The sequence below is a fragment of the Typopeltis vanoorti genome, chromosome 14, assembly GCF_054136105.1.
Source record: "Typopeltis vanoorti isolate ZY-2024b chromosome 14, IOZ_Tvanoo_1.0, whole genome shotgun sequence".
Classification (NCBI taxonomy): domain Eukaryota; kingdom Metazoa; phylum Arthropoda; class Arachnida; order Uropygi; family Thelyphonidae; genus Typopeltis; species Typopeltis vanoorti.
In genome coordinates this window covers 117,039,326-117,055,279 of record NC_143562.1, presented here as the reverse complement: position 1 = coordinate 117,055,279, position 15,954 = coordinate 117,039,326, and the positions used below count along the sequence as shown (strand labels likewise).

Here is a 15,954-nt window from a genome sequence, read left to right as displayed (position 1 = left end):
CAGTATCCCCCCCCCCCCCACAAAGTACCCTACCCATACTTCAGCTCCTCCATCTCTTCACAATCACATTTAAGAACAAAGCAACCAAATGAAGCAAAAGTGAATGTGGAGTACTTTCATGAATTAAAGACTAAATTTAAAATTTGTCCAAACAAAGTAATCAAAAAGAGAAGGGGCTTGTTATGTCTTCCAAACTTTCAAAATTAATTGCCAAATTCGGAAAGCCGACATACTATTGGCAAAACTCTCATTTTACAAGCTATAAATGAAGTTCTAGATTCGATGATTGGCCCAGGTAAAAGTAATATGACATCGTCAATACCTCTCAGCAGTAGTTCAATATCAAGAAGAATTGATGAAATACAAAGGACACTTCAAAAAAACTTTGTGATAATTTATAAACCATCGCATTTTCTTTGCAACTCAATGAGACAACTTCACAACAACGAAGTCTTGTTAATGGCCTTTGTGCATTATATAAATACTAATGAAGAAATGATTGAAGAGTTTCTATTTGCTGAATATCTGAAAATTGGCACAAAATGTTCTACAATTTTGAAGGTTGTTAAAGTCTTTTTTAATGCTAAAACATTCCTCTCACAAATATTATTGTGTATGCAACTGATGATGGAGCACCAGCTATGATTGGTCATCACCGTGGATTTATAGCTCATTTAAAAGAAGCAATTCCAAATATCTTTACAATTAACTGCATTCTTCATAGACAGCACTTAGCTGCAAAACATCATAGCGATCGACTACATAAGACTTTGGATGATGTTATTAAAGCAGTGAATAAAATAAAAGCCCAGTCATTGAATATCCGTATATTTCAGGAACTTTGGCATGAAAATGAAGACAAATTTGAGCGTCTTTTGCTTCACACTGAAGTTAGATGACTCTCAAATTGAAACTGCCTGTGATGCTTTAATGATCTCTATGAAACTGTTTTGTTAATTCTTAATTCATGTGATGAGAACATGAATAATGTTCTAAAAAAGGAAAAGGTTGACATCACTAATATTTCCAATATTTTCATCAAATTAAATGAGGTTAACATGAAATTGCAGGGAAGCAACATGAATCTTATTAAAGCAAAGGGAATTATAACTGTTTTTATCAGTGAATTAACATTCTACAAGCAGCACATTGCAAGACAAGATTTTCTGCAGTTCCTAAGTCTACAAATAATAAATGATGATTTAATATTGGATACCTATTTGGATTGTTATTGTTCCCATCTTCTGATGTTAAAAGAAGACTTGATGATCAGATTCAAAGACAGTGATGAGTTTAAAATACCCGATTGAATCATAAATCCACTTCTTTCATGCCATGTCTGTTCATCCAAATTTGTGTGAAGAATTTATTGACTTAAAAAATGATTTTGAAGCTCAAGTACAATTTCAACAGCATGGTTATGAAAGATTCTGGCCAAACATACAATTCAACTATCCTCAGCTTTAGCAAGAAATAAAATTACTGTTCATTGCTTTTTCTTCTTCATACTTGGTTGAGAAAGGATTCAGCGTTATGTTGCAATTATGAGCTAAGCAGAGAAATAGATTGCAAATAAGTGAAAGAGGAGACTTGAGACTTCCTTTGTCGAACATTGAACCTGATATTGAAAAATTAGCAGGATCTCATCAGGCCCAGGGTAGCCATTAACCCTTTAACTGATGATTTTATATTCTATTGATGCATTTTTGAAAATTATGGAGACAACTACCGTGTTTGAATGAAAACTTTAGTTTAATATAACTAAAATCTACAATCCGCCACGCTAAGACCGACAGTCTGGCTCAGATACGTTGATGTGTTCGCGATCTGGCCGCATGGGCGACAAACGCTAAACACATTCCTTAGCCACCTAAACAAACAACACGAATGCATACAATTTACCATCGAAATCGAAAATCAAAATTCGCTCCCGTTCCTAGACACGCTAGTCACACGTCTTCTTTCAGGCAGTCTTTCCTTCACAGTCTACCGAAAACCGACACACACTGGCCAATACATACATGCGAATTCATACCACCACCTATCACAAAAATATGGAGTCATTAACACCCTTAAAAACAGAGCTACAACAATTTGCTCTAACCAGCAAGCCCTGAAACAAGAACTAAAAATCATCAGCGACACATTCATAAATAATGGCTATAACAAAAATACTATTAATAAAATACTCCATAAAATAACAACAAAAACGAATCTAGATTACAGTAAAACCATAGCCATCCCATACATTAAAGGGTTATCAGAAAAAATCAATAGAATCCTACAACATTATAACCTCAATGCCACCTTTAAACCACCCACTAAACTTAAAACCATATTCAACTCCTCTAAGGATCCTCTCCTCCCATTAGCACATCCTGGAGTCTATAGCATCTGTTTCACCAATGTAACTTACTGTACATTGATGAAACAGGACAGACAATCCCTATACGCCAGAAAGGACACATTAAATATAACCATTATGGTGAAGCAGGCCTCTCAGACCACATGCTCAACACCTTACACCAAATCAACTGGAAAAGCACCCGCTCTTTACACCACACAAAAACCTGGTATGAAAGGAAATTCAAGGAAGCCTGCAAAATCTTGATAAACCATCCAAATATCAACAACAAAGAAGGCATGAAAATTCCAAGGATCTGGATGGCACACATTCAGCCTACCTAATATATAAGATCCAGCATAAGTCAGGACTCTAGCCAATCTATAACTATTATTAGAAGCCATTCCATACCAACGGCTGGAATGTACAGGTATAACATGTTATTATATGTATATAGATAGTTACTTGTTGTTGCGCCCAATGTATTTCTACAACCAACAGATAACACTAATAATAGGACTCTAGCATTGATGTACAATTTTTTTTTTAATTTTATTTATTTATATATTTTTTTATTTTATTTTATAATTATTATTTATTTTTTTTATTTATTTATTTTTATTTATTTATTATTTTTTTATTTTTTTTTTCATGAGAGGTCAGGCTAACAATTGTTGTAGCGGTTGGTCAGTATCTTTAACAAACCAATTTGATTGTGGTGTAGCTTGTTTTCTGTGTATAGTTGTATGCTCCAAAAGATGACCTTGACATAAAGGTCGAAACGTCGAATGTAGATTTTAGTTATATTAAACTAAAGTTTTCATTCAAACACGGTAGTTGTCTCCATAATTTTCAAAAATGCATTCGGATCACCGTGCAAGCCTAAAAGAAAGGATTATATTCTACTGACATTGTCCCATGTGCTGAATTAATTTTGCAAAAAATTTATAAATAAAATCAATTAAAATTCTTAAGACGTCCGGACAGCATCATACATTCTTGATATACACTTGTTCACTCACAAAAATGGCAATAATAGTGTTTTATAAAATTTGCATAATCAAGGGGTATCCACTTGATTAAGCAAATTACACACATTAATTTATGTAGAATCATCAGGATCCTCTTCATCTGAAGTACACAATGCACACCATCTACCACCCTCCACCACAACTAGTATTTTTTTGTTTGTAAATTGCGTGTGTTCTGAAGGGCCGATTTTTCAGTATGCGGGATGAAAAACCCTGCTACCTATGAGATCGGCTAACTCACATTCGATTGAAAAAGTTCATACATAGAGATTCCTCCCGTCATGACGAGAATCGAACTTAGGCCTTTTCCAATCGAAGGGTGCAATGTACCGCTGTACTTCCAATTGCACTACGGAGGTGCTTAACATGATTAGTTGCACCAGTTCAAATTTTTCTCTTTAGATGTCATACAAGGAAAACCCAAGTCAAATCATCTTCCACTGGGTTAACTCGATCGTAGCAAGGTCACCATTTTTTTCCACACTCGAGTTAACTCGACCGTAGCAGTTAAAGGGTTAATGATTGGCATATTAAATGGAATAAATTTATATCTGTTTTGAGTAAAAATTAATTTGTAACAAAGTCATTAATTTTTTTATTAACTATCAGTTCAAATATGCTCATGGTAATTTGGGTTTGCCTAATAATATATTATAATTACCTTATTAAGTCATCAACCTAGTGTAAAATGAGCAGGGGCGGGGGGGTGCCAGGCCATACAAATAGTTGAAAGGGGATGCCAGATAAAAAAAGGTTAAGAACCACTGAACTAACATCATCCTTCCCTAAGCATTCTTTCTTTCTTCTACTTGCCACACAGAAAAATAATTCACTATGATTTTTCTTGGCTTGATTGGCTAATTTCTGCACATACTGCACTTTTGCTGCTTTTAACAACAGGGCCATGCTGCCATTCATGCAGCATGATATTACCAACATTCATCTTATGTTGCCTACAAAATGCTTTCTTCTTCCACATTTCAAGCTTAATCCCTTCATTCATCCATTTTATTCCCACTTTATTTAGCCTGTTCATCTTTGTTATACACTCAGCCATTACTGCTGTTAAATAGTTCTTGATCAGTACACAAGCAGCCCCTGTCTACTTTCCACTCAACTCCTCTCTCTCTCTCTCTCTCCATGTTATAGCTCCTTACTATCTCCAAACTTTGCATAATAAACATCTCCATAGTTCCACATAGACTGCTTGGGAAGAAATCAACAGACACCATAGTGAGAGGAACAAACAGCCATGGTGACCACTTTGATAAGATGTAGGACCACACTCACTGCAGCAATCCTACAGGGCATACTTTCCACAAGCATACAACAATGATGAATGGGAATTTTGTACGATTCTTTCTGTAGGCATGCAAAGAGGTCCTGGATTGTTGTGGAGTGGACATCTCCTGATCTCACCCAACACTTCAGTTGATCAGGTTTTGTGGAGGCTAGTCAAATGTGATGTTCATATCCACAAACCACACAGTTATAGCAGCAGCCTTATAACACACTGCATTGTCTTTCTGAAAATGACAATGGTTAGTTCCATAGAAATTCTACAAAGTAGAATGCATTGCATTGTCCAGAATGTATAGATACCTCTCAGAGTTCAGTATTCGTGGTGCCACAAATAGAGGTCTGAGACCAAACTGGGAAAAATAGGACTATACATTACACAATCACCCTCGAATTTCACAGTCGGAGTTACGCACTCTGGTAAGAGACATTCATTGGCATCCACCACACCCACACCTGTCAATCTGCTTGATACAGGTTGTAGCATAATTTGCCGCTCAATAACTTCAGCTTTCCAAGCTTCCATGTCCCACTGTACATGCTGTTTGCACCAATGAAGAAGAAGATGCTGCATGTTGGTTTGGGTAATGTGGAGCTTATATATTGTGGTTCCATGTTATGAGTATTGGTTCTGAGTGTTTTTGTGCAGATCCGTGTTCCTGGCAATGTATAGAACTCTGCATTCAATGTGCCAGCCGATGATTAGTAGTTTTTACATATTATCCTTCGTGGCACTCTATGATCATGTTCAGTGAGCATGGTGGATCATCCACTGCAGGTAGCACTTGTGGTTGACTCCCTGTGCTTCCATCTCAGTATGTTATCATTGATTGTTGACCTGGGATGGCCCAATTTGTCAACAACTGCCAAACAGACAGGTCTGCAACATGACATCCTATTACAATGTTTCTTTCAAACTCTGCTAGTTCCCTTCTTGCAGCTGTTTCACCTAGACACAGTCACACTGACTTGGGAGCATCAGATTCCCCCAATATATACTGGCTATAAACACGACTTGTTACATGGTGCAATGCACCTTGTCCACTGGAATATCCATTGACTTCTTTTCAAGCAATGTATATCCCTTCCTCACAGAAGTTCTCATGTGACTGGCAACAATGATGATCACTTCAGAGTCACTCTCCCAAAATGGGGAAAGATTAGACAATCCATTTACAAGCACATCCTCTGGTGAAGTAGCCAGATATAAGTCTATCAACCCTTGTGTACCTTCCAGTACATCGTGCCAATGATGATTGTACTTTAGGATATGAAGACATTCATTTTCGTTATTTTCTGATTTCATCTTTTCATTCTAATCAATATCACCATAATTAAAATCACTTATAATGACCACCCTTCTCTCGCTCACTAAGCCAAGTTGGCTATACATTTTTTTGTCTCTACCATCAACCCCAGCCTATAGCAACATTCAACTAAATATCGCATCCTATCAACCTCTATTTCACACAATACTACTCACAACCTCCTCCCCCCCTGCTATTATCAGCAACACCCCCCCACATTCCAAATATCTTCATGGCATCCCATTCCTATGCTGATCATCCCCAAACATTCATTTATTACTGCTTCTAGAATCCACTCTCTTCATACTGTATCTTCCTGACCTCCCTGTTTCTCTGTCCAACTTGCATTCTTGTTCTGACATTCTCATCTTTCACACACTACCCTCCTCTCCATTCACAATCAATGTGACCTCACTTGGACCACTCTCCTGCTCATTTACATTATTATTATTATTAAGTGACATCACCAGGGAGTCCAAAGACTCATTTTAAAGACCACCAGGGAGGGCACCTACTCTACAGTACACCAACTACAAGGAACTGCAACTACACCAATGCCATCTACCATCCACCACTGCTAGTATTTTCACAGGCAATCACAAACATCCATGCCCATGGCAGGATTCGAACCCCACAGCCACACATAATCTATGACTTCTGCTGATGCCTTGTTAACATTACTAATTGCACTTATTTCAGGAGAAGCCTTTTCATGTGATGCACACCAAACCATTCAAATCAGTATATTCACTCTTATACATTATATTCTTCTATTCTTCCCTCAAACTCATCCCTCACATTCACAAATTGCACTCTGTTCTCTTCAAACAATTCTGCTAGCATACTATTGATTATCGAACCCTGGAAATACACTCACACAAATGCCCCAACTATTCTTCCTACCACACTGCTGTCTTTCACTCTCCTGATATCCACCCTCACATTCTTTCTCTATGCCCAACCAAATTATTTATTCCTAATATCACCATTAACTTTCTTGCATGTCTTTTTGGTTGGCCGAGCGGTTAGTGTATCTGCTCTCCAGTCAAAAGGCTGCGGGTTCGAATCCTACCATGGGCATGGATGTTTGTGATTGTCTGTGGAAATAATACTAGTGGTGTAGTGGGCAGTAGATGGCATTGGGGTAGTTGCAGTTGGTGGATTAAATGGTGGAGACAGAGAGAGAGAGATGTAGAGTACGTGTCCTCCTTCGATGAATTTTGTACTCCCTGGGGGTGTCATATAATAATAATAAAATCCAGAGCTCAATCATCCAGTTCATTCTCCTTCCCTGCTGGGAAACAGACCTTGTGCACATCTCATCCACCACACCCTTTATAATAGAGAAATCATTGTGGAAGCATTACATTCTGGGATAAAAATTGGAATAGACTGACTGATGCAAAGGACATAGTGGAGTTGGTCAATGAACACTTTATTGGAGTATTTCATACTGGAGAAGTAGATTTTAATACTAGAGGGATAGGGCAGGTTTGAGGTTTAGAAGTGCAAGAGGAGAGTGCGTTTCAAATACTGAATACTCTGGATGTCAATAAAGCAGTGGAACTGGGTGGGAGTTTGCCATGGGTTTTGAGAGAATGTACTAAAGAACTGACAGCACTATTGACCTGGCTTTTCAATTACAGTCTGGCCAAGGGAATGGTACCCAAATCTTTCAAATTATAGACCAGTTTGTGTTCATCAGAAGTTGTTAAGATCTTGGACAAAATTAGTCAGGAACCACATAGAGCTTCGGGCAAATGAGGGTAATGTTATCTGTGAGAGTGAACATGGATTAGTTAAGGGGCATTCTTGCTATAGTAATATGATTGCCTTTTATAATAACGTGACAAGAGTGGTTGATGATTAGGTACCATATGATAAGCTGATATTTAAGTTGCAGCACAAGGATTTCAATGTTCAAGTTAGTGAACTGGATTCAGAATTGGTAATCTAATAGGTATCAGAGAGTTGTGTATTTTGGGGACAATATCAAGGAGGCAGAAAGTTACAAATGGGGCTCAGTACTGGGACCTCTATTGTTTAACCTTTATATCAATGACATTGTCAGTGGATTACAGTGGGATATTCAGTTCTTTGCAGATGATGTGAAGCTAGGAAGGGTTATCAGTAATAGTGCAGATGTGGCAGCCTTGCAAGAGGAATTGAATAAACTGGACAGATGGGCAAATGAATGGGGACTCAGTTTAATGCAGCAAAATGTAAATCTTGAAGTTTGAGATACATCAGTGGGAGGCTACATACTCTGTTGAAGGAGCTGTATGGAAGGAAGTAGGGGAAGCAAGAGATCTGACGGTGATGATTGATAAAAACCTGAAATTCTGGGAACATATTGCAAAGGTGCTGAAGGTAACCCAGAGGATTGTTGCAATACTAAGAAGGCTACTAACCAGCACAGATAAATGAGTAGTCATTCCATTGTATAATGCCCTGATCAGACCACACTTGGACTACTGTTCTGAAATTTGGTACCCATGATTTGAAGAGGATAAATTAACTGTAGAAAGCGTACAGAGGCAGATAACAAAGATGGTATCAGGACTGTACAATGTTAGTTATGAAGACAGACTGAGAGAATATGGACTACAGAGTTTGGTGGATAGAATGAGACCTTTAAAATGTTGTGAGGTGGTTACAGGATTGACACTGAGGAGTTCTTTTGCTTGGTGGAACAGAGAGAAGGAGCAAGGAAAAGGGGACATCCATGGAAGTTATGAAAGGAAGTTGTGAGCAAGAGGGTGAGGAGTGGTCACTTTGCCTGGAGGGTGGCTGAACTGTGGAATGCATTGCCTGATAGACTGGTGAGAGCACGAACAGTCAATGAGTTCAAGAATTGGTATAACAGAGAGTGTTTTCTAGGATGGGCCATCTGCAATGAATCTTTTGACTCCATGGAGACCTGAATCATAAAAATAATAATAAAAATAATTTCAACCAAGTTTTAATGAACATGAAAGATAATATTTTTGGTAACACAACATTTACATTTCTTTCTCTTACCATCGATGTGATTAATTGTTCCCAAAAACTTACCAGATCTAATGCAGCAGCAAGAAGCGGGGGATCAGGAATTGTCCCAGGTTGACATGCTTCTAATAAAAATGAAAGTCGTAACATCCCATCTTGAACAGCCTGTATGTTGACAAATTTACTTTCTTTTAAAACTAAAAATTCACCATCTTTCAAGCCAGATTCAGTATCACATGAATTTCTTCTAACAAAATCTAAAATAAATATAGAAATAAACATTAAGTTATTTCGATTCTGATATTATAACATTTATATGATGAATTTTAATTCTAGTAATAAATAACATTACAATTAAAACATATGAACATTTTTATCAGCATAAATAACAACACAAAGATCAAATGTAAAATGTGTATGTTGTAATAATATACGTTGCATGCATATACACATATGGCAAGTGGGTCACCTGTTGTTACAGTCCATATTCTCTACACCCCCCCTTCTCTCCTCTCTCTAAATTTCTGTATATTGCTAATTTCACTTTATGATGCCAAATAGAAAATAATTTTTTCATTCCTGAAAAAATCTCAAAATTTCAAAGAATATATAATTTTTATTATTACTGTCATTATATAAATTCCAGATATAGGTTCCTGTTTTGCCCTCTCCTTTCTCTCAACACTTGATGGATAATCTTCTCTATAGTAAACTGATAAAATGTTAATACCAACTTAAATATTTCAATCATAGCACAAATCTTATTTAGAACTAATAATATCAGAGTCCTGATATCGTCATATTCCTGACATGTACCCCAGTGGGTGAAAAGGATATTACAAATTTCAGATTCAGCAATTCAAGTACAGTCATATCAAAGCCCTATATAGTGGACTATCAACAGCTTCCTCACTTCTTCTTGTCTATGTCTTTCTCCTTGTCTCATAATGAAATCTGCTGCAAGGTTTGCATGACTCTTTTAACATGAAATTTAAACATCTTTTGTAGTTTCTGTCCATCATCCAATTTCTGGATGTCGGACAGGAACAGCTCATTATTGCCATATACAGCACCATATTTTATATGCAAAGGCACAAAACTTGCAGTTTGCAGCATTTAACCAGTAATCAAACTAATCTGCCCATAGTATTAGAAAATGTAAACCTTATTGGTGATTTATATATTATTATTATTATTATTATTATTATTATTATTTAGGCCTCCATGGAGTCAAAAGACTCAACAAGGGAGGCCCTTCGTAGGAAACACAAAGTCTGTATCAAGACTCATTGTGGGAGGTCACTTCTAAGAAACACAAACTCTATCATATCACTCCTTAAACTCATTGACCATTCTTGCTCTCACCACTCTATCAGGCAATGCATTCTACAATTCATCCAGCCTCTATGCAAAGAAACCACTCCTCACCCTCTTGCACACAGTTTCCTTTCATAACTTCCAGGGATGGCCCCTTGTCATCACTCCTTCTCACTGTTCAACCAAATGAATGAACTCCCCAGTGTATTGTTACCACCTCTCTACAGTTTAAAAATCTCAATCATATCACCTCGCTTTCTTCTATCCACCAAACTCTGCAGCCCACATTCCCTCAGCCCTCATTACTAACATTGTACACTCCTGAAACCATCTTTGTTATCTGCCTTTGTACCCTACCCTTTCCACAGTTAATTTATCCTCTTCAAATCCTGGGGACCAAATCTGAGAACAATAGCCCAAGTGTGGTCTGATCAGGGTCTTATACAATTGAATGATAACTCTTTTATCTCTGCAAGTCAGCATCTTTCTCATTATTGCAGCAATCCTCTGTGTTACCTTCACTACCTTTGCAATATGTCCCCTGAATTTCAGGTTTCTATCAATCATCAACCCCAGATCTCTTGTCTCCCCTACTTCCTCCAGTATAGCTCCTCAAATAGAGTATGCTGCATCCCATCAATGTGTCCCAAACCTAAAAACCTTACATTTTCCTGCATTAAAATGAGACCACCATTCATTTGCCCACCTGTCTATCTTATTGAAATCCTCTTGCAGGGCTACCACATCTGCACTATTACTAATAACAATTCCCAGCTTCACATCATCTGCAAACAACTGAACATCCCCTTACAATCCAATGACAATGTCATTGATACAAAGGTTAAACAATATAGGTCCCAGTATTGAGGCCTGTGGGACCCCGCTTGGAAACCTCTGCCTCCTTGAAACTGCCTCACCATACACAACTCTCTGATACCTATCGGACAGCCAATCCTGAATCCAGTTGACCACCTGACATCTAAACCCATGTGCTGCAACTTAAATATCAGCTTATGATGTGGCACCCTGTCAAATGTCTTCGCTAAATCCAAGAAAATGGCAGTATATGCCTTTCCCTCATCTACTGCTCTTGTAACTTTATTATAAAAGGCTAGCATGTTACTAAAACAAGAGTACCCCTTCACATATCCATGTTGACTCTCACAGATAACATTATCCTCATCTGCCCAATGCTGTATACGGTCCCTAACAAATTTCTCCAAGATCTTAACAACTACTGATGACACACAAACTGGCGTATAATTAGACACTTCCAGTCTGCTACTGCCCTTATGCAATGGCATTATCTTACCTTCCTTCCATTCCTGGGCAGACTTTCACTGAAAAGCCAGGTCAAAGGAGCTGTCAGTTCTTCAGCACATTCTCTCAAAACTTGTGGTGAAATACCATCCAGTCCCACAGCTTTACTGACATCCATGACTATATCATAATGATGCCATCATGATGATATTATTTCACCTCAAATTCAGTGAAATATCACTGGCAAATAACTTGACCAGCAGCCCAAGAATAGAACTAAAAGCTTTAGTCTGTTGTTTAGTGGTGCATCAATTTCCAATATTCAGTGAAATATCATTAGAAAATAACTTGACCACCAGCAGCCCAAGAATAGAACTAAAAGCTTCAGTCTGTTGTTTTGTGGTGCATCAATCTCTAATGCTATAAAGAATGCCAAATCTAAGATTAAAGGGAAAAGACAACAAACGCATAAGTTATTATAGTATTACATGACACCTCCAAGGAGTACAAAGACTCATCGCAGGAGGGCATCTACTTTAGAACTCTCCATATCCGCAACTCAATCTACCAGCTACACCGAAACATGGTGTAGTTGGTGGATTGAGGCATCTACTGTCTGCTACCACCACTAGTATTTTTTGTCTGTAAATTTCATGTGTTCCAAAAACAAATTTGACTGTATGTGGGAGAAAAAAACTTTGCTACCACCATACGAGATCAGCTAACTCATCTTCAATTGAAAAAACCCACATTAAGATTCCTCCCATCATGATGAGAATTGAACTCAGGCCTTCTCCAATAAAAGAGTGCAATGTACCATTATTCTTCCAATTGTGCTACGCAGGCAAGTTCACGAGGTAAAAAAAAAAACTTTTGCATATACAGTCAGTCCTCAAATTACAACCACATGTACTTCGGATGTCCATCACATTAATTAACACATTCCAACTACCATCTCACTCCTGAAACCCATGGACATGGGTGTTATTGCTGCCTTAAGGGTTTTCATTTGCTCCACTTTCATTTAATCCATAAAATGTTTTCTCAGGCTACTCAGGATTACAAAATCTTCAGAGACATTTAGAAGGAATATAACATGCATTGTGCAAGAAAATATATGCAATGTGAAGTGAGATGACAGTAAAGTGTATGAATGGTGTTTGAAAGAAGGTACTCGAGTATATTATAATCATTATTATTATTATATTAACTATCCTGGATTTGACAAAGACAAGCCTTACAAGATATTAGTGACAACACAGTGCTGCTAGCTAAAAAGTTGGAGTCAGAGGCTGACAGTGAAGAAGTACAGCAGTTAGTAAAAGATGTGGCAGAAGAGGAGCACTGAAATGAAAACCTTATAGAGCTAAAACACAGAAAATCGAGAAGAAGATGAGAAAACAAGCAGAAAAGGAAGAGGCTGAACTTCTTCCCCCCCCCCTTTACAGTGAAAAAATTGACAGAAATGCCTTTCTTAGTGAAGAAAATGAACCACAACATGGAGTGATTCAGCAAAGCAGTCAGAAAGATGCAAGCTGCAGTTGCTTTACAGAGACATTTATATAGAAAAAAATGACAAGCTGTGCAGACTAAGTTGGACATTTTTTTTAAATGCCTATTCCAGCTGTCATCTCACCCATGAAGAGGAGACTAAACCATTCACAAGACATGCATCTCTCAAACCATAATGTAATTCCTGAATTTAAAGAATTTGTTGCTGATGACTTAGTTGCTCCTGTCTCCTCCAATGAATTATACAATGAATAAAGCAGTAGCTCAGAAGAATTATTCTTGCTTCATGTGTTTCCAGCTAATTATTTTACTGGTAAGCAGAGAAGCAGAATGCACTAATATTTCATTATGTATTTATTATTAATATTATTATCATTATTAAGAGAGACTCCAGAGAGTCAGGGAATCATCAAGGGAGGCCACATACTATAAGCACCAGATCATACTTGTTGCTGAATTCATTCACACTGCTCGCACACACAACATCCAAAGGTAATCTATTCCAATCATACACCACTCTATGAGAGGAAAAATCTTGATCTTACCCCATTCTTAGCAGCATTCATTCTCAGCTTCCAAGGGTGCCCTCTTGTCCTTTCCCAACCCTCCATAAACTGAAAAATTCCATCAATTGAAATCCTGTATGACTCTTTCAGAAGTTTGTACGTCTCAATCATATCACCCCTCTTTCTCCGGTTTGCTAGTGTCTGCAGTTTAAAAATTCTCAATCTGTCTTAATAATTGGTATTTCACAATGCTGATATCATTTCTAACACTCCCCTTTTGTACTCTCTCCACTCTATTTGAATCACAACAGAAACCAGGAGACCTTACCTGTGCACAATAGTCCAAGTGAGGTCTTATCAAGGCCTTGTAAAGAGACAAAATAACATCCTTATCTTTACATGTCAAAGTTCGTTTCAGCATTGCAATTATCTTTTTGAGTTGTATTTGCAATCTGTGCTACATGGCCTCTGAACTTCAACTTTCTATCTACTAACACACCAAGATCCCTAGCCTGACAGTTTCTTCTAGCACAGGAGGTCATTTTGCCTATTGACTACAAGGAGATATTTAGTTGTTTGAGGATGATGTAAAGCTTTAGATAGTTATTAGTAATAGTATTAGTAAGGTTTTGAAATTTGGGATCCACAGATGGTATGCTTCACATTCACTAGGTGGAGAATTACTGATAGAAGTGGAGGAAGCAAGGGATCTTGGGATGACTGTAGATAGAAAGATGAGATTCAAGGTGTTCATAATAGTGGTACTCTTTGTGCTTGTCAAAAAGGGTTTGTTGAATGGAGGTCATATTTTACAAACTTGCTTATGCACTATAACAAGCTATAACAAGGTGACAAACACACTGGACAAGGGATATGCATATTTATTGGTATACCTAGATTTTGCAAATACTTTTCATGGATTGAACATAAGTTGGTCATTAAACTGAGCAAATGGGATTGGATGATAGGCTAGTGAATTAGATAGGTGAATGGCTATCAGATAGGTATCAGCAAGTTGTGTGCAGGGATGCAGGATCTGAAACAGGGAGGTAGGCTGCTTTGGGATCTGTTTTGAGATCATTGTTATTTAATTTGTATATTAATGATATTAAGAAGCATTTAACTGGTGATATCACCAGTTAAATGCTTCTCAACATGGATTTACTCTGGCAACTTCTATAGGTAGAGATAACCTTGCTAATGCTTCTGCCTGGAATTATCTCCACTTGGGACTGGCTCCCACTGAAGAAACTTCAATAAAGGTCAAAACTAGTCTGGGTAGTGGCCCTTCCCTTAATGCATAACATTATACATATCTGCAAGGAGATGTGTTTTGCATTATTGGAGATACTGAGATAGGAGTGATGTTAGCTTGCTCCACCTTTGCAACGAGTTTCCCAGTGTTGTACCACCTCACCCCAGTCCTCAAGATACTTTCAGGCGCAAACTTTGTTTGCTCACACTTGGATAAAGGATTAAACTAAATTTTTCATAGTTCATATTGCACAAGTAGTGAAGACATCACTTCAGATTATGGGAATGATGCAGAAGACCTTAACTTGTAGAAATAAAGTGGTTCTGGTTCCTTGTATAAGATCTTGATCAGGCCTTACATGGATTATTGTGCACAGATTTGGGCTCTATGGTTCTCATGGTGATTAGGATAAGTTATAACGGGTCCAGAGAAGACTGCCTAAGGTTGTAACTGGTCATTGAAATGTGAGATATGAGGAAATATTGGGAGAATGCAGTTTGCAAAGCCTTGATGAGGAGGAAGAGAGGAGATATGATTGAGAAGTTAGTGAAAGGTTGATACCTGGTTAATGAGGAAGAAATTTTTCATAGAGAGCGGGGGGGGGGGGGAAATAAAACAAGGGGATGCTTTTAATTTGTATATGGAGGGAGTGAGCAGGGGCATAAGGAGTAGGTTCTTTGCATGGAGAGTGGATGGGCAGTGGAATGCATTGCCTGACATTGTGGTGAACGCAGATACATAAACAGTTTAAAGCATGGTTTGATGGGCTTTCTGTGTAACAGTGCTTGCCTCCCAAGATGAGTTTTTGACTTAGTCTGAGACTCATTCTGGTCTGAACTCTGAATTGGATCAGAGCTCAGGCCAGGGAGAGAGACATTGTAAGTCACTAAAAGTTCCAAAAAACAATGGGACAGGCAATACTGCAAGAAATAACATAAAAAAATGGACATGTCATCTGAATTTTATCCTACAGATGGAAATACAGGAAGGCAAAAGATACAGTACAAAGGTGAAATTAAAGAGATTAGTGGGAACTTGGCAGAATAGAAAAGCTCAAAATAAAACTGAATGGATGACTTTGGGGGAGGCCTTTGCCCAGCAGTGAACAGAAAATGAGTGGTGATTATGATGATGA

The 15,954-nt window shown here is 37.8% G+C and overlaps 1 protein-coding gene across 4 annotated transcripts in view; it reads right to left on the bottom strand.

The window, feature by feature from the left end:
- unc80 (unc80, NALCN channel complex subunit) overlaps positions 1-15,954 on the bottom strand; it is a 1,852,146-nt gene that overhangs the window by 1,287,300 nt on the left and 548,892 nt on the right. For all 4 annotated transcript variants that reach the window (XM_090404461.1, XM_090404464.1, XM_090404465.1 and 1 more), the window contains one exon: positions 9,036-9,226. In XM_090404461.1, the coding sequence (XP_090260587.1) occupies positions 9,036-9,226 (191 nt within the window). The remainder of the gene's footprint in view (positions 1-9,035; positions 9,227-15,954) is intronic.